The sequence below is a fragment of the Lindgomyces ingoldianus genome (genome assembly GCF_010093535.1).
Source record: "Lindgomyces ingoldianus strain ATCC 200398 unplaced genomic scaffold BDR25scaffold_34, whole genome shotgun sequence".
Classification (NCBI taxonomy): Eukaryota; Fungi; Ascomycota; class Dothideomycetes; order Pleosporales; family Lindgomycetaceae; genus Lindgomyces; species Lindgomyces ingoldianus.
The window spans coordinates 544,320-565,813 of record NW_022985195.1 but is presented as its reverse complement, the minus strand read 5'-3'; the positions used below and the strand labels follow the sequence as shown (position 1 = coordinate 565,813).

Sequence of the window (21,494 nt, the reverse complement as noted above, 5' to 3'; positions counted from 1 at the left end):
AGGAGGCCACGAGCAGGTGGTGAAGCTGCTAGTCGACAAGAGCACAAGGCCAGTTGGGATGTAGGTAATAGTAGGGAAAAGTATAAGAAGACTGCTAATAGAGATGGTATTTAAATATGCTTCTAAGTGATATGGAACCGTAATGGAAGCGATCCAGAGCAAAGCCACTAGCGCAAGCAGGGAGGGTGGCCGACCCGCGTTGACTCTGACCTTGTAGACGCATCAAAATGTACAGTATAGGTAATAGGTGGGTAGAGATAGTTACATGTGGCACAGCTCATGGAATAATGGTGGCAGCCCAGTACGGCTGAAGGAGGGCCTGGCAAGGTAACACGTGACTTAGTGTACCCCTGAACCTTAGAACCTCTAAATGCTGCCTAGATGGCATCACACACATTATAACTCATCACCGACAGTAGTATTCGCCCTTGTCTCTTGCTATGCCCAAGCGGGGGGCTACCTAGGCACACGACACGCGTCATCCATCTCTTTCATCAACTAAACCCGACTCCACCACCCCTCATCACACACGCAAAGTGCTTTCCTCATCAATGACAGAATCGCTCCTTGCCCGCATCCCTGAAGATGAAAAAAGCATCTCTATGCGGTCTCCCGACTGAAATCCGTTTCGATATCTTCTCACATCTCATGAACACCAACAACGTATCCACACCATATTCCTACCCGTTATCTCCACAGGCGTCTTTCAGCAAAAGCGCCCACTCAAGACCCATGCCGCTTTCCTCATAAACAAGCAACTATCTCTAGAATAGCTAAAAGATACTACGAGCGCACAAACTTCCACTTCGTCCTCGACTAGAAAAATGCGTTTTGTTCCGCACCGTCCTTATTCCTCCTACAACTGAACCCCTCAGTTTCAACAAAACCTAACCATTTAGAACATTTCCCTGAAACTAATTTCAAGCCTCCGCTATTGTACCAGAAAATATCAATCTCGGCGCCGTCACTTCAATCCCACAGTCCTCGCACTCGATTTCCAAGGTGATGTGCTCGGCGACTGAATCACAAGCTTTTCGGTGATAAGGGCACAGAGAACCTCCGACATCTTCTTCGAAGAGCATTTCCAGTCGGTTGTTAAGGCTTCCATCAACGTAATTCCGCAGTTGAGGAATTTACATTTGGTCTGTGGAGACTACGGTGTGGGCCCTGAATAAGGTGCATTTCGCAGTGATTGCAGCCACGAATCGCTGGACCTGGGAGAAGCCTGGACAACCATTTGCGGAGTATTTGAAGGGGAGGCGTTCGTTGATACAAATGAAGATTAAAGGACCGGAGATGCATGTTGATACAATACATCATACAAAGAGACGAATGGGCGGGAAGTGGGTAGAGTAGTAAACAGGCGACAATTATATAACAAGGACGAGTCCTTCAAAATTCGAGGTATCCCATAAAACAAGCTATCAAGCAATCAGTATAGATTTTCCTCGATAATTCGGTGATTCCTTCCTAAAGAACATCCAGCATCTTATCCTCTCATCAATCTCCTCATCCTCTCCAAACTCCTTTAAACCTTCTTCTCAAGATCCACCTCCACCACCCCCTCAGTATCACTCCTCTCTCCCGGCGCCAGCACCCCTTCAATCTCCAATCCCTCTTCCTTAATCGCCTCGGCCTGCGCTGGGCTTAGCTCATCCTCATTTAGCGTAATCTTTGGTCCTGTAAACCACTTCCTCGCATCAACAAAATAATACAACAAACTCCCGCCCCAAACTGCGCAATTAATCACGACCGTATAGTTCATAGTCTCGGGTGTCGGATTCGGACCACCAACCGGCATCATCGAAAGCAAGATGCCGAAGACGAGGAAAACGATGGCGACCCAGCCGATTGGTTTGGACAGCGCGCCTGTATAGAAAGGTCCGGGTTTGAATTTCTTTTCACCCCAGACGAGGCGGCAGAATATGGGGACCCCCCAAGCAACATTGTTGCCGGCGACAGCGAGAGAGAAGAGAGCAGCGGCTGAAGCGGGCGCGATGAGACACAGGAGCCCGAGGATTAGGGCCAGGAATACGCAGCCCCAGACTGTGCGGAAGGGAATGTAGCCTAGGCGGGTGGAGATGCGGCGGAAGAAGCTGCTGAAAGGGAGGGCACCGTCTCTACTGAACGCTTTGAGAGTTATTAGGATATGCTATTGAAGAGCGGTAAAGTCTTGGTGAAAGGGTAGAGACAGGATTTATGCGAAAGTGAATTCACTTACCCCAACTCTGTCTGCTAGCAGCAACAAGGATACTCAAACCCATCAGAAACTGGACAATAAAAAGCAAGCTCATCAGGCCCAACGCTCCCTTCTTGCCAACAGCGTCGTAATAGATCTGGGCCATCGGCTGTCCAAATGGAGAGCCGAGGAGGGATTCTATGTCTGGATTGATGCATGCAGCAATCACAATAACAATGATCCACCCAAACAACCAGCAGGAACCGATGGACATTAAAATACCATAGGGAACCGCCCTAGTGGCATTAGCAGCCTCCTCGGACATGTGAACGCATGAGTCAAAAGCACCAATCGTCCAAATAGGCGAAAGCCAGGAGAGAAACCACGCCCATCCAGTTGGCCACGTAGTGAGGTTACCAGTTGTTGCGAAAATGTATTTTCCGTTGTTTCGCTCACTGGCTCTGCCGATGGGCAATGCGATGACTGTTGCTGCTATGAGGATGAAGTTCGCTACGACGAAGACGGTTTGCAATTTCCCCATCACCTTCGATAATGTGGAAGCTAATACGCCATGGAGAAGAACACAGCACATGAACACAACGTAGACGATGCCGTTGGAGGGTGTCCATTCGCCATCCCGGGCAATGACGATTACGGAGAGGAACATAAGAGCGAAGCCGTAGTCGATGGAGCAGAGACCACCAACCAATCCTATTCTAGTCAGCCTCTAGACTTTGCCCCTCAATTTCTAGCTACCATACCCAGGGTGTTGCTATATCCTACCAAGAAGCTCAAAGCATTTCGAGTTTTGGGCGAGGCGAAATAGTGCGTCCACCAATATAGACCCCCGGATGTCGGCATTGCAGAGCCCTGAAAAATATTGTTAGCAGAACATATCTGGGAGATTTCACATGGAGGCATACCATATCAGCCATAGCAAGTCCAACAATGAAAATGAAGCCGCTGGCCACAAACCAGCCCTATCAAAGCCATCAATCTCTCACATCCTACCTAAGGATCAAGTTCTAGCTCACCCAAACAAGACCAGCAGGTCCAGCCGGCAACGAATACGCAAGTGTCGAAGCAATTGAGGGTAGCAATCCCATAATCGAAAAAGCGATACCTGTACATCCCTGGTTAATTTGTTTCGTGGCCATATTTGAGACCGGGAAGTAAACTCGTACCGAATACTTCGATCATCGTGAAGTTTCTTCTTAATTCTTGCTTGTATCCAAGCTTTGCTGTTCCAATGTCAGTTTCAAGAACTAAATCAATTCATCTCATAGTATTGATCATACCTAAAACCGCTGCATCATCCTCGCTCGTCAGGCCCTCGGCAACCGCAGTAAGAGACGCCCGTCTCTCCGTCGACATTTTGGGTGGGGCTTCTTCAGCCATGATTAACGTTTAATAAAGCTTCAATGATGACGCAATCGTCCTCAATTCTCAACGAAAGATAATAGCAATGGATGCCAACAGGTGACAAGACCAAAGAACTCGTCTTTGCGGAGAAGAGTTCGCGTCGCACACCACCCACGCTTCAGAATGAGACACCCTCCACCTTATGTACTGCATTCCGGAATCCTCAATCCACCCCATCGGTAGCACGTAAAAACCGGGAGATCTCTCACCTGCAGCTCCATGATAGGACAGCTGCCCGCAACCTTTGACACATTTCTCATTCACACACATCTGATTGGATCCCAGCAACGCGACCGGATGCCATATCTTTTCGGTTCTGGGTCAGTTTGATAAGAAGCTTTGGCCGCGCGCACAAAGAGCCAGCCTGCGGCCGCGATTGATACTGCGAACGGTAAAATAATGCAGATGATCGCATGTCTTTCGCATGCACTGCCCTGCAATAGGTTTAAGTTGTGAGAACGGTTTGGTTGGGTGATGGATAGGGCCTGGACTCTTGGACACTGGATAGTGTCCAGGTGCCAATGTAGTTAGGGTTAGGCGCGGAATACGACCGCGAGGGGTAGCGTGGCGTCGCACGAAGATAGACGTGGGGATGATATGCATACGAATAATGGTATCATAGGTGGACGGATGTGCATTACAGAGATGGAGAATGGAAATAGGCATGATGAGGGGCGAGAGAAGGATTGCGCATAGCGTGCGCAGTATTAGCTACTCGTCAGGCTTGGTGAGGCTTGACTCCAAGCAGGTGTGCCTCGGCGTTTCTTGTCGTTCTGAAATCGTTAAAATGTAGGTCAAAGTTCCTATCCTGACTTAGTAGGTTTAGAGAGATGGGTCGAGGGAAGGGAAAGATATCGAGGGATGAAACAGTGGTTTGATTTAGTTAATGAAGTTAGCGAGTGTGTGTTGATAAGATGAAGTGGAACGATACAAGGAGCGATCTTGACTCGTGGGTTGATTCTGATGCTGGCTGGCTCTGACACTTGACTAGGGACGAATATCCGTAGGGTTTCTTCATGGACAGCAGAGCGCTAGAGCGATCTAATCTTGTCGTGATATTAAGTAGGCTCAACTGCTCTGCGAGGTTGCATGAGAAGGAAGATACAAGTTGGATATTATGCGTACTTAGTGTTGGTGTGATTTCAATACATTATCAATGTTGCTAATAACTTATGCTGTTTGCTTTCTACCTTTCCCATACCTCGAAATGCATCTCAGACCCAACTGATACCATATTAATGCAGTCCCTCTAAATTGATCCTCCCCGTGTACCCTCAGAAAGCTTCCCTCAACCCACCTCCCTAGCACTTATCATCACCCTCAGTTCCGCCTATCCTCCTTCCTGCCGCCTCCACATCCTCAGGATCCCTCCCATCCGCCTCCCTCTCTCTCGCCTCTACCTCCTCCCTCTTCTTCTGCGCCAAATACTGACAAAACTTACTCTTCTTCCTTAAGCTCGTCCCGAACCGGATAAACACAAACGGAATCGCACACATCGCAAGACTAAAAAAACCCAACAAACTACACGCCCATGGCACACCTAACGTCCTATACATCGGCTTTGCCGCAAACGGCAACACAGCGCCAAAACTACTCCTCGAAAAACTCGCCGCGGCCATCGCGCTTGCTGCAAAAATCTCATACGCATCGACGAGGTAGTTCAACAGCGCCATAAACAAGCACAAATACCCGATGCCGAACGGTATACCCGCTAGCACAGGAACAATCCAGTGGATTTCTTGCTTCGCGGTCCAGCCGGCCCAGAAGAGCGATAGGACGAAGAAAGGCCCCGCGATGCAGGCGAGAGGCAGACGCCGCATTTCTTCAGATTGGGACCATGGGCGGGAGAGGGTTTGGGCGCGGAAGAGGATTTTGTCCCAGAGGAGGTAGAGGGCGGCGGAGATTAGGGCGCCGATGCCGATGGGTAGGAAGGCGAGGCCTTCTTCCCCCGGGTTGAAAGAATAGATTTGGATGAAGATTATCGGGTAGGATTGAAAGAAAATGTAGAAGATCGCGTCTAAGTGTTTTTTTTTAGTATGGTAAGTTCGAGGATTGGGGTAAGGGAAATGAACTTACAGGCGTAACTGAGGTATAAGCAGGTGAATAGAACCAAGGGTTCGAAACAAATCATTCGTAAAGGTCGGGTTAAGACTACGACCATGATGTGGTGGAAGTCTGTCTTTTCAAGCTCAATCGGCGCGACGATAGACATATCCCCCGTTTCCTTGCGTAAACGTCGCGCGCGGTGTTTGAGGATGATTGGAGCGTATGTTTCGGGAAAGCATAACACGACAGGCCAACTTGCTCCTGCGAATATTGCACCAATCCAGAAGGGCCAGCTCCAGGATACCGGCGCACTGAAACCGGAAATAGGTGGACCCAAAATTGGACCGAAGGTCGTGGCGGCCATGAAGATGGCCATACTGGAGGCCGTTACATTAGTTGAAAAAGAAGACGTAAGGACACGTGTAGTTTACCTTCGACCTAATGAACCGTTAGCTAGAATGAACGACTGACTGGACTTGGATTATACCTCGACTCCTCGGATCATGATAAATATCCGCACAAATGCCTCCTACAATACTAATTGCCGCACTGCCCCCAATACCTGTAAACAATCGAAACAATATCAGTGCCGTGAAATTCGGAGACAATGCTGAGGCAATGGAGAATATAGTAAAGAGTGCGAATGCTACTATCTTCGTCCATTTACGGCCATACGATTCTGAAAGGGGTCCCCATATGAGTGGCCCGCAGGTGTATCCCACGAGGAAGATGGACGTGGGCAGAATGAGCTGGTATTCATTCGTGTTGTGGAAGTGGTGTGATATTTGGGTTGTAGCCCCGGCGGCGAGAGAGGAAGACACAGTGGAGTTCATGACTGTTAGGATTGCCGTGGAGAGAGCGTAGATTTTCTTCCCCTACATCACGTATCTTGCATCAGGAAAACAGCCAACCTTCATATTTTGATGGGTTTGAAATATAGCGTACCTGGTTCCAGTTATTCGGCTGCGCAGAATCTCCATCTTCAAACCGAATGATCCTCCTTGGAGGGGCTTGCTGCCCTGATCCTGTTGACGACTGTGCCGGTGAGCTTTCCTCTGTCTCTTTTAAGTCATCTTCCTTTTCCAGCTCTAATTGAGCGTCAACGTCTTCCTCGTTGACTCGTATTCGTGCACTTTCTTCTCCAACTACAACAACACCAGCTTAGTATATGGGTTGCGGGTTTGCAAGCAATGGACGGGTAACATACCTTCGGCTTGAGAAATACTCCTCACCAACGGATGCGGTGTAGGAGGAATCTCCAATTCATTACCGAGCCTTTGCTGTTCGCGCGAGTAAGTTTTCTCGAGATGGGTCGACATGATTCAATCTCAATTGTTCTCTTCAAGCAGAAACTAGAATAAGTTTAAAAAAAAAATGGCGGGATGGAAGTGAGAGGGGAAAGAAGGGCTACCATGACTCCAGACAAGACCACTAGATCACCTTCGGGTTTCCCAAATCAAAAAGCCTCATGATGTGCGGGTTAGTCGTGCCCCGGCGCGGGGATGTGCTCCCTGGTTGAGTTGATAGATTCTGCTCGGCTATGACGGCAATCGACGGTAGTCTGGGCGTTTGGAGGCACTGGAGGGGCTTCTCGAGGGATGAACCACCCATTTGCCGACCGATTTCGGGGAATGGGCTGCGAGAACATTGCCCTCTGGATTGTGAGTGGTGGTTTGTTAGGGTAGAGATCTGAGGGGTGAAATTATTTCCGAAGGCTGAGGACCCGCACCTCAGAATGTGCCTAAATAACGAAAAGAAAGCCTTCGAATCTTGAAAGTACAACGGACATGCGAAGAACTAGACACAGACACAGAAGGAGATTATGAAAATGCATTGCAAAGATTTGGTATTTTGGATATCCTGACGCCATCACCGGAAAACTTCTCCCTTGTGCATATGCACCTCAGGTTTCCAGGTTAATACTTCTTCCGAACCGTGCATACAGTGCGACCTTGAGGTCTTGCATCTCGTCGCGAATCGTACTAAGCCGCTCTTCAATGGCAGTAACCTCTTTGTCAATGTCTTCTGTAGAAGTAGATAGTAGGTCAAGGACTTCAGGTTGTGGGAGTGCGACGAAGCAGTCGCCGATTTTGTACCTATACAATCCCATTAATAATCGCCCTTCGTCCTGGAAGACCGATTAGGTAGAAGAGTGGAGTTAGAACGTACATAACTTTCTCTTCCTCATCAACGAGCTCGAGTTCATTGGAGATTTCTTCCAGATCTTCTTTCTCTTTCTGCGCCCACAGCGTCAATGATGTGACTTGCGATGGAAACATCACCAGCTTTCAGATGTACCTGTTTGAGTTTCAGCTCGTCCTCCAGATTCGTTTCTTTCTGGTGCAAAGTGCTGAATTTGTTGATCTTCTCTTGGTCCTCGCGGCGGACTTCCGTCTCTTCACCGCCCGTTGCGGCCTCCTCTTCTTTGGTAAGCTGCGGCCTGTTAGATCACCTGCAAGATCAAGAAAATTCTTGAGGGTGGCGCACCATGCGACGCTGCATAATTGCGAGATCTAGAATAGTTCGACTAAAGAAAAGAGTCTGAGCGTTAAAAGAGGTGTTCAAAGTGGAAGATTTGAGTTGCTTGGAGGTCTTGGCGATGGTGATGAGGTTTTGGGTGGAGTTCGTGGAAATCTCACCAACTAGCATGCCAAGGCATCGAGAACAAATTTAAATACGCGGCACTTTTGACCACTTATTACAGGGAGACAGTGAGCATAGTAGGATAAGATATTCTGAGTTTATTTACCATTGTGTAGCATATTATTCATATTTCCTACAAGACACTGACTGCGCTGCTTCTGGATATGGTCCAGCCCTTCACTTAACCCGCTCAATCCTGGGGCCTAGCTCCTCGATCCTATCTACCAATTCAGCATTAAGCTGCAAATTCTGTGCGCCGCTTAAAGCCTTCACAATATCACTCTCGCTCTTCTCTCTAACCAACCTCCTTAGCGCATTGATTAAGAATCCAGAAAATATGTCCACAGACCAATCATTGGGGATGATTTCCAGCACCTGAGCAATGTCAAACCAGCCACCGAATCTTTCCAGTAACTCGCCTGTCCTTTCGACCCTCTGGGAAAGATCGTCTATCCTCAGAAATTCTTGGAGTAGGTAGCCGAAGAGCACTGCCTGCTCGTCTCGGCCCGGAATTTCTTCTTGGGGAATGTAACCAGATGACCGAAAAATGCTTGACCCACCGAGTAGGCAGTAGTTTATAGCAGTGTCGAAATCGCCGAGCCCGTGAGTTAATAGCCTGATGGCCTCTTGGTGTCTGCCTTGGCGGCCATTGAGGATGATCATTTCAGGGACAAGTTCTTGCTCGAATGGCTCAAGGCGCGCGAGGATTGAAGGTACGTCGTAGGAAGAGTTGGCTGTCTGATTGCTACCCAGTAACTGTAGAAGACGGAGACGGCTGTCCCACCATTCTGCATCCCTAGAATTTTCCGTTATAAACTGGCGGTATGTGGGTTTGTGTGGATGAAGTGCGCGGTATGTTTCGTATGTTTGGAGGAGAGTCGATCTCGATGCTGCGGAAGTTTGGAGCTCCGTCACAACAATGTCAAGATAGAATGCAATTAGCTCATTGACATATTGGGTGTGCTGCATTCCATTAGCGTTTCGAGTTCCTACCTAGAGTGAGGTTACATACCTTCTTTCCAAACACAAGATACTCCAGGTATTCCTTGACGGCTCCAGGCGCCTTCTCTTTCAAAAGGGCAACGGCACGTGTAGGCTCGAATTTAACTCTGCTGTGGTCGTCTGCAAAGATTTGAACACCAAGCCTGGGGTTCCTGTTCGCGAGCCAAGCGCCATACTCTTCAACAAGAGCTTGGTCTCGTATTCTGCTAAGATACTTCCGAAGCTCCAATTCCCCATCGACAAACTCTCCCCCTTCATCCGGTTCGCCATCCAGAATGCGCCTCCACGTGCCGAGAACTTTCGAAGCCTTGGCTGAAGCTTTGCTATTACGCTGGTAGAATCGACTCAATACGTAGAGTCGTTTAAAGTGCTCTAGCAACTCGATTGCACGATCGAAGCACTCTACCTCGTTATCCACGAGGTCATTTAGTTCTGCTCGAAGGGAACCGGCGGTCGCAGGGCCTTTGGGAGCATCGCGATCAAGCAGCAATAAAATGTGGAGCAACGCTGCATCCACAGATTGGAAGAGATACGGGTCATTCGTGACACTGGCCATGCCTCTTCTTTTCTTCCAGAAAAGTAGATATCGCCGCACCAGATGAAGAAGGTTATCGCCGAAAGGACCATTAACGGTAGTTGGCATAGCAGAAAGATCGTTCTGGTGTAAAAATTGTTCCACGAGCGTAGTTATTCCACCAGAAATCTGGATGCCGTCCGGCCCTTGGATTACCTCCTTATTCAAGATCGGAAGTAGGGAGAGAATTACCCGTGGGTCGACTTCTCCATCCACTAGCGATTGCTCAGTGATGCGCTTCTCGTTTTCAAATATGATGATGTTTGTGCTACTCCGGAGAATTAACTCCATGAAGAGCAGTATCGAGGCTTTCTGTCGGATATAAATGAGACTGAGGTATTCGGATTCATTGCGAGGCTCTTGACCACGTATATCCCCTAACATGGCTTCCACAAGACTTCGATTCGGCTGAATGCGCACCCCATCGCCGGTTGAGGTAGACTGCGCGTACTCGAGACGTGCATCCAGACGGGTCACCAATGGGTTTCGGACGGCCCACCAGATCTCATTTTTAGCCCATAATACGGTACGAGTGTGCAGCTTGGACAAGCGCGCTGTAAACTCGAGGTCCTCTTTTTCTTGTGTTCTCTTCCCCTTATCACGCTGTCTAGACGATGATGCTTCTTCGGACGACGATATCTCTAAGCGTTTGACCGAAAGCTTATCACCAATCTCGCTAAGGACCAGGTCGTTAGCCTCGACAACTGTTCGTATTCCCAAGGGTATTGTGACCCGTTCTCCATTCTTAGCTGAAGGATCGCGAAGTGAATTTAGGTCCAACCATTCCTTGGAGGCTTCACCTTCACCTGCATCGACATCCCAGCGTTGTATTTCGACGCCATATTCAAGCTGGCCGTCATCCTCGCGATGCACAACAGCCAAAACATAACCTTCTTCGGCTTCCATATCTGGCCTCATTGAAGTTGACATATCAATGCCTGTGCCATCTACGACAATTGCATCAGGGTAGCTGCTGAATTGTATGCTTCCACGGCACATGTCGCCGTCCAAATTTACAAACATGCCAACTCCAGGCTCGGACGGTGTGGTGCCGACAGTCAACAGAAATTCGGTCGGTGATGGCGATGCGACATGTGGCTTAAGTGGCACAAAAGTTTGTTTCTGAGGGGACTCGGTTTCTTCGGCAGTGGTTGATTCTGGAGCTGGAGGTAATGGCTTTTCTTGTGAAGGCGTACTAGCCCTCGGAAGACTTGATGTTCTCTCCGGGTGTTGTCTGTCTGGAGACCGACTAGGTGTTCCAGGAGCAGGAGATATTGCCCTGGATAAGGACTCTGGTACGTCGAATCCGTATCTCTGTCCAGGAGGACGCGGACTTTCGGTACGAAGGGAAGCGGGACCACCAGCGCCGAAGATGCCTAGACTCGTGCTCCGGCCATGCCCACGTTGCTCTTCGTGGCGTGGATGCACGCCTGCAGATGAGACGCTCCTGGAAGGAGGATTTGAAAGTGCGGTAGCGATGTCTTCGGCCGCTCCACCTACGTCACGTGCATCTGGATCTAAGGATGATATTGGGAAAAGACCGATCTTCTGCTGGTGTTCGACGTCCAGTAGGGCATACGAGTGGGAATCCGCGGCACAGGAGAAGTTGTCCCGTCTGAGTGAAGTCAAGCAGCCTCCATACTCGATCGTCCTGAGACTTCTCGGACCCTCCTCTAACACGCGAACCATTCGAATCCTACTCCTCAGACACAGCATCACCACAACCCCGTCATCGCCGGAATCATGCCCATCGGCATTGAGGTCGACACCTCCGACCCATGAGCAAGTCAAGGGCTTTGTGCTTGGAAAAGCTGGGCTCAGTTCGGGCAGCGAGTAAAACGTGAGGGTGTTGTTGCATAGAATGCAGGCCTTATTGACCTTGGGGAGGAGGAGGATTTGCTGTATGCCCACCCCGATTGCCTGGGTATATGCGGGCTGTAGCCTTGAAGCTATGATGGCGGTGGGCTCGGGAGAAGGGTCATTGGGGTGCGGGGGTAATAGGACGAAGTGGAGAATCTCTGAGGCCGAGGTGCCAACGTAGAGGTTGCTGTTCCATACCTCGACACAGGTGATGCGAACGTCGGTAGACTGCCCATCAGCAGACAGCGGGAGGTCTGACACCAGCCTGCGGAGGATGTAGGCGCCATCCTGGGGGGGAGGGCGAGCGGCCAATTGCGCGGACGACGATGGATCTGCCATGGTGAATATGCACCGCCTTCGCCATGGCGGGCTATGAGCGGGAGTCGGGGCTACTGTGCATGGTGGAGGTGTAGTGGAGCCTGTAGTAGCTTGGAGGGAGCTCGCGATCAAGGCCAGCCCACCAATCGGCTGAGCCCGTGCGCCGCAATCATCCCCGGCTGTCGTGAAAGCTGTCTGCAACGTCGACACCACCGGACACACCTACCAATGCCCTGACTCCGCCCCTTCTCCGAGGCCTCTTATGCTTGCGACTTGCAACATACTAGACTGCCCCTCGGCCCGGATCGTCGACCCTGCGAACTACGCCCCAGCGCGCCACAGCAATGGAGGGAGGAGTGGATGCTGAGAGCAGAAGCTCCCTGGATGCACCCCCGGACGATGCGGCCGGGGCCAACAAGTTCCAGACTGCCATAGGGGCGTGGAGGAGTATGGCCGCCTCCATGGTTTGCTGTTGATGCCATGGCTGATAATCCGCGCAGACATCGACCTGACGTCCCTCATTCCCCAACTCGATACCGTTGCCTCAGACCTCGTCGCACACCAGCGAGATGCTCTCACACAGCGCAAAGACCTGGCCCAGAAGACCAAGGACTTCCGAAAGCTAGACGATGCGAGCAAGCTCAACGACATAAAGGCACTCTTAAAGTGTATGGGTCCACCCTCCGCCCTTCCCCAGCCAGGCTAACAGACACAGCCTACCAGAGCTTCATTGACCTTATATCGAACCAGTCCAAGTCTGTACAGGCCGCTTTCTTCCAGATCTACTCTCCCTTGTCCGAAGCCCCCGACCCATATCCCCTCCTCGAAGCCTCCGTCGACTCTTTGGTGGCCGCCGAGGAAACCGTGCCCAAGCTTACCTCTGAGAACCAGCATCTGCAAAAGACCGTGGCGCATCTGACATCACAGTTGGAGGACGTGGAAAAGAAACTCGAGGAGGAACGGACGGCGCGAAAGGCTCTGGAAGACTCCCGAGACGCAAAGATAAAAGAGGTCGAGTCCTCATGGTCGGCTGTGCTGAGCGAAAAGCAGGACAACTGGGAGGCTAAGGAAAAGAACCTAGAAGACAAAGTTGAGAGTCAGGATCGGTTGCTGAAGGAGCTCAAGGCCAGCTATGAGGTCTCACAGAGGCTTGGCAAGGACGAGGAGGCCGAGGGAGAGGCCAGTCGAGGAGCTACAGCTGCTGAGTTGGAAATTGTTAGCTCGGAACTGGAGAGGACAAGCCATCGGCTGGCTGAAGTCGAGGCACGAAACGAACAGTTACGCTTAGAACTAGCTCAGTCCGCATCAGCGCAAGCGACTCAGCAAGTCCCCGTTGAAGATGACCCCGCATTCCTGAGGCTTCAATCTGAGAACTCTTCCCTGCTGCGCAAACTAGAAACCGCCCGATTCGAAAAAGAGTCGCAACGCAACCGCCTCGAAACTGAAACTAGGAGCCTAGAGCGAGAAATCAACTCTCTGAAGAGCGAGAAGGAGGCACTGCGGGAAAAGGTTCAGAAATGGAGCGACTATGAGAACGTCAAGCAGGAGCTTGAAGTCCTGAAGGTCAGCTTACCACACCTATCACCTGAATTTCTTCTCACATTTTGCAGTCAATCGAGTTTGCGACTGGGGACGATGACGACGAAGCAACAGAGATTGCCCTTTCCCAAAATGGCACCGTCGGTAAAGGCAAGGGGGAAACACTGGAACAACTCCTGTTAGCGCGGAATAAGAAGCTGAGCAACGAGCTCACGGTCCTCCGAGTGTCCCACCAAGATCTGCAGAATCGATTAGAAGCGTTGCAGGAGGAACTATCCAATACGAACATGGAGCTCGAAAAGTCTAGGAACCTGAATGAGACACTCGAAGCTGACCTGGAGAAGGTCCAACAAGAGGCGTCTAATGCCTTTGACTCGTCAGCCATGTCAGTAGCTGGGACTTACACATCCCGACATCCCCAATCTTCCTTCCCTGGTGGACGGCGCGGGCGATCATCGCCCACATCCTCCATTATTTCTGGATTCGATCCAGCGCATGCATCCCAAACCACAATGCAAGCGATACGCGCCGGCGAGCCAGTCGGAGGTGGCTCTGGCATCCTCCCAATGGTAACAGCGCAACGTGACCGTTTCAAGAAACGGAATTCAGAGCTCGAATCAGAGCTACAAAAGACCTATCAAACGGTCTCCTCTCTCCGCTCAGAGATTGGAGTACTTCAAAAAGACAATCTCGATCTCTACGAAAAGACACGCTACGTGTCCACCTACAACAGAGGCCACCCAGCCGGTTCCTCAGCCTCGGCATACTCCGCAAACCCCAACCCCTCCACTATCCACGTCTCCTCCGATACTTCTTCCGGTCTAACAATGGACCGGTACCGCTCAGCCTACGAGTCCTCCCTATCACCCTTCGCCGCGTTCCGTGGCCGCGAATCTGCCCGTGTTCTGAAGCGGATGAGCATGTTCGAGCGCATGGTATTCAGAATTACCAGACTCGTGCTAGCGACAAGGACAAGCAGGAATCTATTCGCGGCTTACTGTCTAGCATTGCATTTGCTAGTGTTTTTCATGCTTTATTGGATGGGCACCACAGACATCGAGAAACACACTGCGGCAATGGCTCTGGCGGCGGCTCCGGGGAACCCAATAGGCATGGGCGATAAAGATCCTATAGAGTGGCAAAAGGAGGGGTTTCAGGAAGGCGGATAGGGAATATGGGATAGCAGAGCTGAGGCTCTGGATCATTATATCCCTATGCCTATTGGTGTGGAGGCATGGATTTGGTTGATCGGTCGTTGTGCTTGTATTTGTAGCATGATATCTGGATCTGGAACGGGCGTTGAATGGTGTCTGTCTGGGATGAGCATGATTGGCTAGGTTGGGCGCTTAGTAAGTTGGTCCAAACCCATTCTGTCAATCAGATTTCTCAGCCTCGCTGCTCTTGAGCGTCTCCTGTCAGTGTGCCTTTTATTCGTCATGTTACCCATAGGTCAAATTGCCGCTCTGAGCTCTGTGCACATGGTGTCTTCTCTCAAAGCTGCTATGGCCCCCACTATTCTGGCCAAGCCCAAGAGACTGCAGACAAATTAATTTCCATGTACAGCAGCATTTGTTTACGTACATGTTCCCCATACTTTAGCCGTCGATCTCATCTCCCCGCAAACAATCTACAAGACGAACTACGACATGTACGTCTCTAGATGATGTGGGGTTAAAAGCCGGAGGGGAAGTGAGCTGGCCTAGACAAAAGAAAGGTATCATGAGAGCGCGGCAGTTAAGTTTTGGAGATCTCAGATAAACAGCCAAAGACATGCGATTTCGCGCAGATTATAAAAGATTACTGTTTGAAGAAGGGAGGAGGCTTCGGGACGAGTGTAGCTTCACTCATTGTCGTTGACACCAGCGGTTTATCAGTCCTACTTGTCGAGCAACCTTTGGGGGTTACTTACTTGAGACAATATCGATATGCACACTTCTTCGCTCGTATCAATCGGCCTGTTCGCTGCACTAGCAACCCTCACAATTGCCGCTCCAGCTTCTGAGAATGCGCCCATTGCAGTCAGAATCTCCATTCCCCATCCAGCTCCCAACTAATCCCCCCTCCCTACAGCCGCGCAAGCCCAGCGTAACCTGCCCCATCCCCGTCGAAAAATACTGCAAAACCAAACCGTATCCACCCGAGGCTAACGGTGGCGCTCTGTGGTACATCAGCTGTATGAGCGGAAAATGGAATTGCGTGTACGTGAGTGGGAGTTTGGATAAGACGCCTGTAGTAGCGCAGGCAGGGAATGAGACGGTTTGCGCCGGGCCCGAGGGGGATATGTGTAGTTCGAGTGGGTGTTGTTAAGGGGGATGGGATGGAGAAGCAGGACTGAAAGAAAAGCGTGCAAGTTAGAGGATTTCTGTGTGAGGAACGGCGTTGAATAGCAAAGAAGGAAGAAGGTCTGTGAATTGTAATTTCCAATATCAGAAGGGAAGCATAAGTTGAAAGAGTATTCTGGTATTTAAAGATTACGACTATCCCTAAGATGTCCTTGACTCAGGACGCTATAGTGATCGTCAAGAAGGGTAATATCTATCTACTGTGTTTCGCAGCAGTCCACTCCAGGGACCGCATGATTGATGCTCGATAATCGCAAGCCGTTCCCAAGAATCTTAGAAAGAAAACGCCGACAAATGCTCTGTACATGGATACAAATATACACATAATCCTCTTCAACTTTTGCAAACCAATAGGTATCACTTATCTCCAGAACCAATACTCAGCAGCATACTCAACAGTAAAGTCACCTGTGATCCCATCGCAAGTTTTGGGTGCCTGACCACCAGCAGTGTTGAGTCGATATACTTCCTTATAATCGCCAGTCACAGCGTTGAGCCTCAACCACGGCACGCTTCCCAGGCCATTTGGTCCTGGAGCCGCGTTCGCGGGTGCAGGAGACGACGCGTTCTTCTTTGCCTGGACTTGGCCGTATTGGTGGAGATCCGTGTTGAGATAGAATAGTGGGATGCCTTCGGAGGTGAATTCGTGGTGACCAGAGAGCATGTGTTCTGCGAGTTCAGACGTTGGGACCGTATAGCTGAGGGCCATGGTGGTGACGTCGGCAAGGACGGCGGGCGCGCGGACAGCAGAGCAGGTTACGTTGAAAAGTTGCGCTTTGGCGCCGACTTGGATTGGTGCGGAAGACGTGGCGTTGGATGGGCAGGTATAGTTCTGCGTACCGCGGCCGATGGCGACGTGGGAGAGGGTTAGGCCGGAAGCTGGGGCTGGGAGAGGCGTGGGAGCTGGAAGATGTGTTAGTAGAGGGCTTGTGGGGTGGTTAGAAAGGATATGCTTACCAGTTGGCATTGCCGCTCTACTTAGATCACATGAACCTTCTTCAAGTGCCTTGAGAGCAGTGGCTGAAAGGTGTCGTTTGGCAATGGCGTGTGCTAATGACGGAGCTGTAGGTGTGGGAGCAGCGAAGATTGTAGTGGGCACGAGGGCCAGAAGAAGCGTGAATGTATTTGTGAAGATCATGATGGCGGATGTGAAGGTTGCTTGATGATGTCGAGAAGACGAAGGGATGTCGGCGTGATATTATATCCAGCAAGAGTCGTAATCGTAAGCCCAGGAAGTATCAAGATAGCTTTCTCCAAAAACAGAATCTTGATCTTTTTTCTTCAGATGTTCGTTTCTGAGGGGAAATTTCCCAGGATAGTAAGGAAACAAGAGATCCAGATCTCTCTCAATGAAACAACTCAGGAAAGCGAAAAGAGGAAATCGAAAAGAACTGAAGGTGGTTTGAATGCTACTGAATAGAATGGGATGGGACTTTTTCGAGACCATGCGAGGCCTCTCATATATACATACCACAAGCGTATCCCATTCCAGCTCGAACTGTTGTGTTTATTTGGCGCCACGATCGAGTAAAAATAGCGGACGTCAGCAATGATTGGTCCAATCTCACAGTGGATCTGTGCACGTAGGCGCTTTGGCCTTGGTTCGTTTATTTTCCAGAGCCGCCTTCGAGGCCTCTAGTAAAGTTTTGGTAAAGTGCCCGTGGACGTGCAGCTGTGTAATCTGGGCAGCGCGTCTGGATGCAGGCTATTTTGGGGCATTAAGAAAATCTGAGTTGGCCAAGGCTGGTAGAGTGTTGTGGTGAGAACCTTTCCGCGAGGCTAGTGTATACTTAGAAGATGAGGAATAGATTTGCAATTTTTGGGAGAACGGATTTGGAGCCGAAAGGACTGATGACAGGATTCTGGGCGGAATAAGCTTGTTTTGTCCGTATCTGCTGTCGTGAGCTCTTTGCCCGACGTGCCAAGTTGCTTTCACAGCTCTCACATCACTTCTGCCTCCTTCTCTCTCTCAGAACTTGGTGTTCCACCGCCGCTCAAGTCTTACCCCTCTTTAAGCGTAGTACCAACGAAGTGTGCTCCATCCTTGCGCAGAGCCGCCCGTACCACGTCTTCTAAGAAGTCCCCAGACCCAATGTCGAGCCCGTGTCCAGCGCAAAGAAAGACGCATAACAGTCCACAAGCGGTGATTAGTCTTCGCTGTTGTGCCATAAATAAGCCTTAATATAGTCATTTCCGAGTCAAAAGCGGGTCGAGAGAATGCCAGCTAATATCCCCCGCTCCGGCGCGTCAAACGTGGGCCAATGACGGGCTGTTGGCGCTAAATGAATGCCGTCTGATTGGAAAGGGGATTTTGGAGGCAAGGTTGGCCAGTTTCAGGGTCTGGGGTGGAGAGCGATGAATTGGACTTTGGGAACACCAGCAGTGGTGGGTTGCGTTACTTGCATGTTCAAGGCTGGAAGGTGGTTGTGGGTGGATGGGAGAGCTCGAAATATAGCCACTGCTCTGCCTGCGCGGTTAAGAGAGCTTGCCTTAGCGAAGAAGGTCTTCAGGATATTTTGAGGTTGGAACCTATTGTCCTGTTTTCTTTGGCCGTCTTCTCGGAAAAATAATAACCTTGTCAATATCTTCGTTCTGGGAAGCGCTTTCACGATGATTGAAGACCTGCCGGGGCAGGCATGTACCCCCCTGCCTTGCCTCCGGCTCCCATGCTTCCGAACAAAACACATGGGTACTGTTCTCAGAATGAGCCTCGTTCAGATATCATTCTTAGGCCGCACATGCATGCGCGTCAGGCCTGCCTTAGGTCTGTGGTGAGCTTTTGGCGTGTCTACGCTCGTCACGTCTTCCTCAGTTATGCAAGCCACAACTCGGATCGCTCAAATACTGACACATGGCCGCTTTCATGGTCAGCAGGACAACAACTGCTCTTCTTATGAGTGGGAAAATTTCTTGAAGGATTGAGATCGGCTTGCTTAGTTTCCTTTGCCAAGGGGAGATATTGCCCATTTCTTGGATTATGATTTTTTATTGTGTTAGTATGGGGCGGGCTAGCCGTCCGTCTGAAGCATGAGAAGGATCGCTGATGAATGACAGATATGGAACGCATCGATTCGGACAGGATCAGGGCATCGTCAGCGAGATGGGACCTATTCCCGTTGTCGATACTGATAATACCCCTTCAGGCCGCATTGTGCAGGCCGATCCTTCCAAGGTTCAATTGCCTCCACCTGAGCAGGGCCGGCTCCACCCTTCTGCCCGACCTCAGACATTGCTTTGTAGACTTTCATACCCCTTGCTCCCTTCTTTAGGCTTTGACTCATGTGTATGTCGGCTACTACCTCGCCGACGTTCTCAGCACCCAAGTTTCGCGTAAGTCAATTACTGCTACGCCCAATTGCTAGTAATACTGCATGTTTGTACTTCGGACAAAATAGCAAGGGCGAAGTCAAAGGTAGAAATTAGCATCGAATTAGCGTTTTCCTTGACTATGGGGGAAGATTTGACAGATCAAATCCATCCTACTCAGGTTGAGCGTTATTCGCTAACGTGCCATGACGATTGTTCCACCTTCTCCGTCTCCTCCTCATACCATATTTGCGACGATTGCCATGCTCGCTACTAGAACCCAGCATTTTTCCCAAAGCGGATGCCAGGACCGGCCTCTTGATCGGAAAGGCAGCTTGTCAGAATATTGGGGGTGTTCCAAAAGCGCCAAGGTGCAGTATGTGAGATTAGGAGTGCGTAGAGAGGATGCCGGGAAGAAGCAGTGCGGGGGAGCTGACGCGGTATATTTTGGGAGGAGGGCATTGCGGGCGTGAAGGATTTGGGGATGTGCGATGGCCCCTCGCTCAATCCAGAGCCGTGCAAGATGTGGCTCAGCTCGAATCTTCCCTTTTCTCCCTTCTGTGCCTTGCACTTCTCTTTCTGCCTATTACAGGCCCCTCTTTAGTGCCATCTACCTCCTTATCTTTGGCGTCTTTAAAGTCCTTCTTTGGCCAATTCCTCGCCAGATCGATACGAGATCTGGGCGCGAAGATCTCGAGGCAGACGAAGAGCAGATAGTCTACAATGACGCACAAGCAGAACAGCTTCCCAGCCCAGATACCGCAGCCGTAGTATCTCTTCAGTCTTTCAATCAAGGCAAAGCTTTGAACGCCTGCGCGTCCTCGGGTAGCGCTCCACCCGCCTCCGGCTCCAGCTCCCTGATAGAATTCATCATGGCTCAGCACTCCACTGATCCCATCATACACCCTCTCAGTCCGCTGAGCAACATCCGTCCAGGAATACATCTGCTTGACTTGGTTATGGAACAGCTCTGTTCGGACTTTCCCCGCTCTTAAAGCTGCGATTGCACGCCCGGTGGCGGCCACGATGTCATCTTCCTCTGGCTTTGCAAACTCGGTCATATGACGCGGAAGTACTTCGGGAATGCCACCTACACGGGTGCAAACGACATAGAGCCCACAGGATGCGGCTTCGACGATAACCGTACCAAACGCCTCTGTGAGTGATGGATGTAGGTAGATGTGACCCCTTACCATAACATCTCGAACTTCCTCATGTCGAACAGGGCCGAGGAGCGTGACTCGGTCTTGCAAGACGTTGCGTTCAATCATCTGCTCCAGATCTATTGCTTTCGGGCCCGTGCCAGCGATTATGAAACGCACATTCGGGTTGCAGGCGAGAATGCGAGGAAGAGCGGCTATCAGGAGGTCGGTGCCTTTGTTGTAAAACAGTCGGGAGATTACGACTATGGTAATCGTATCATGAGGACCGAGGCGAGGTGGAGGGCCTGGGGCATCACGATGGTGTGAGCTATGCGAGGAAGTATGCGACAGAGGTCGGAAGTTCTCTGCGACCACTGCGTTTGGTATCACAGAGACCATTAGGGGATCTAAGGAAGCTCTCAGAACCGTGTTCTCTTTGCTATTATTGGTCAGCTGATGCTGCACATTCGGTCTTGTACGCGTACCAAGTATGGCTGACACAGATGACGTGGTCCACATCGCTCAAGGTGAACTTCAACAACTTGTTTGTGAGGATACTTGCTGCATCGGCAAACCCAAACAAGCTATGGTCCGTGAAGACGGTCCTCAACCCCATTGTTCGAGCATGCAATATCGCCTCATGACACAAGCTACTCAGACTCGCGTGGCCATGAACGATTTCAATCTGTTCGCGGATCACGATGTTCCGGAAAATGGGGAAGAAGGAGAAGACGGTTGGGAATGTTGTCTCGCGGTAGATGACGAAGAATGGAACATGGTAGACTTTGAGTCCATTGGTCAAGTATCGGACACCTGTGCGGCCGGAATAGGCATGCGTTATGATAATTACTTTGTGACCGCGGTCTATGAGTTTCTAGTGAAGTTTGTCAGCAAGTTAACTATTGAAGCGGTGGGCTAGAAACTGACAGATGAGAGCTGATACATGTGGCTTTCCACTCCTCCTATTACCGATGAGCAATATCCTTCCCGCGAAGTAGATTTCGGGAGCCATACCAGGTTGTGGAAAGAAATTATCACTGATCATCCTATCGCAAGTCAGGAAAACTGAGGGGTGAATGAATAGCCATGGTGGTCTTACGCGATGTTGTAGGGCATGTTGA

The 21,494-nt window shown here is 50.4% G+C and overlaps 9 protein-coding genes across 9 annotated transcripts; 1 reads left to right on the top strand and 8 right to left on the bottom strand.

The window, feature by feature from the left end:
• Positions 1 to 122: 122 nt before the first annotated feature.
• BDR25DRAFT_359739 (uncharacterized protein) lies at positions 123 to 1,317 on the bottom strand (the record flags this gene model as incomplete). Its single annotated transcript, XM_033696142.1, has 11 exons — positions 123 to 167; positions 195 to 210; positions 275 to 319; positions 411 to 438; positions 471 to 498; positions 530 to 638; positions 685 to 743; positions 800 to 816; positions 843 to 967; positions 991 to 1,069; positions 1,113 to 1,317. 11 exons carry the CDS (start codon positions 1,315 to 1,317, stop codon positions 123 to 125), a joined length of 756 nt encoding a protein of 251 aa, XP_033543234.1.
• Positions 1,318 to 1,528: 211 nt separating this feature from the next.
• BDR25DRAFT_336550 (gaba permease) lies at positions 1,529 to 3,577 on the bottom strand (the record flags this gene model as incomplete). Its single annotated transcript, XM_033693111.1, has 7 exons — positions 1,529 to 2,130; positions 2,222 to 2,890; positions 2,941 to 3,049; positions 3,103 to 3,159; positions 3,214 to 3,302; positions 3,364 to 3,420; positions 3,478 to 3,577. 7 exons carry the CDS (start codon positions 3,575 to 3,577, stop codon positions 1,529 to 1,531), a joined length of 1,683 nt encoding a protein of 560 aa, XP_033543233.1.
• A 1,325-nt stretch (positions 3,578 to 4,902) lies between these two features.
• BDR25DRAFT_336549 (MFS general substrate transporter) lies at positions 4,903 to 6,966 on the bottom strand (the record flags this gene model as incomplete). Its single annotated transcript, XM_033693110.1, has 5 exons — positions 4,903 to 5,618; positions 5,678 to 6,024; positions 6,119 to 6,522; positions 6,593 to 6,792; positions 6,855 to 6,966. 5 exons carry the CDS (start codon positions 6,964 to 6,966, stop codon positions 4,903 to 4,905), a joined length of 1,779 nt encoding a protein of 592 aa, XP_033543232.1.
• A 534-nt stretch (positions 6,967 to 7,500) lies between these two features.
• Positions 7,501 to 8,252, bottom strand: BDR25DRAFT_293861 (Prefoldin, subunit 4). Its single transcript, XM_033688748.1, has 4 exons — positions 8,135 to 8,252; positions 7,946 to 8,080; positions 7,817 to 7,884; positions 7,501 to 7,743 (listed from the first exon to the last, which is right to left on the bottom strand). The coding sequence occupies exons 1-4, from the start codon at positions 8,147 to 8,149 to the stop codon at positions 7,551 to 7,553; spliced, it is 411 nt and encodes a 136-aa protein (XP_033543231.1). The 5' UTR covers positions 8,150 to 8,252; the 3' UTR covers positions 7,501 to 7,550.
• A 174-nt stretch (positions 8,253 to 8,426) lies between these two features.
• On the bottom strand, positions 8,427 to 12,133 carry BDR25DRAFT_293858 (uncharacterized protein). The gene is made up of 2 exons (XM_033688747.1): positions 9,303 to 12,133; positions 8,427 to 9,253 (listed from the first exon to the last, which is right to left on the bottom strand). The coding sequence occupies exons 1-2, from the start codon at positions 12,063 to 12,065 to the stop codon at positions 8,468 to 8,470; spliced, it is 3,549 nt and encodes a 1,182-aa protein (XP_033543230.1). The 5' UTR covers positions 12,066 to 12,133; the 3' UTR covers positions 8,427 to 8,467.
• Positions 12,134 to 12,255: 122 nt separating this feature from the next.
• On the top strand, positions 12,256 to 14,937 carry BDR25DRAFT_306193 (uncharacterized protein). Its single transcript, XM_033690579.1, has 4 exons — positions 12,256 to 12,491; positions 12,545 to 12,712; positions 12,760 to 13,607; positions 13,655 to 14,937. The coding sequence occupies exons 1-4, from the start codon at positions 12,389 to 12,391 to the stop codon at positions 14,750 to 14,752; spliced, it is 2,217 nt and encodes a 738-aa protein (XP_033543229.1). The 5' UTR covers positions 12,256 to 12,388; the 3' UTR covers positions 14,753 to 14,937.
• Positions 14,938 to 16,049: 1,112 nt separating this feature from the next.
• Positions 16,050 to 17,343, bottom strand: BDR25DRAFT_268889 (uncharacterized protein). The gene is made up of 2 exons (XM_033687136.1): positions 16,883 to 17,343; positions 16,050 to 16,828 (listed from the first exon to the last, which is right to left on the bottom strand). Exons 1-2 carry the CDS (start codon positions 17,061 to 17,063, stop codon positions 16,287 to 16,289), a joined length of 723 nt encoding a protein of 240 aa, XP_033543228.1. The 5' UTR covers positions 17,064 to 17,343; the 3' UTR covers positions 16,050 to 16,286.
• A 538-nt stretch (positions 17,344 to 17,881) lies between these two features.
• BDR25DRAFT_306191 (uncharacterized protein) lies at positions 17,882 to 18,146 on the bottom strand. The gene has a single exon (XM_033690578.1). It carries the CDS (start codon positions 18,092 to 18,094, stop codon positions 17,927 to 17,929), a length of 168 nt encoding a protein of 55 aa, XP_033543227.1. The 5' UTR covers positions 18,095 to 18,146; the 3' UTR covers positions 17,882 to 17,926.
• Positions 18,147 to 19,761: 1,615 nt separating this feature from the next.
• On the bottom strand, positions 19,762 to 21,489 carry BDR25DRAFT_328098 (glycosyltransferase family 4 protein; the record flags this gene model as incomplete). Its single annotated transcript, XM_033692369.1, has 5 exons — positions 19,762 to 20,812; positions 20,859 to 21,247; positions 21,301 to 21,335; positions 21,388 to 21,419; positions 21,473 to 21,489. The coding sequence occupies 5 exons, from the start codon at positions 21,487 to 21,489 to the stop codon at positions 19,762 to 19,764; spliced, it is 1,524 nt and encodes a 507-aa protein (XP_033543226.1).
• Positions 21,490 to 21,494: the final 5 nt, after the last annotated feature.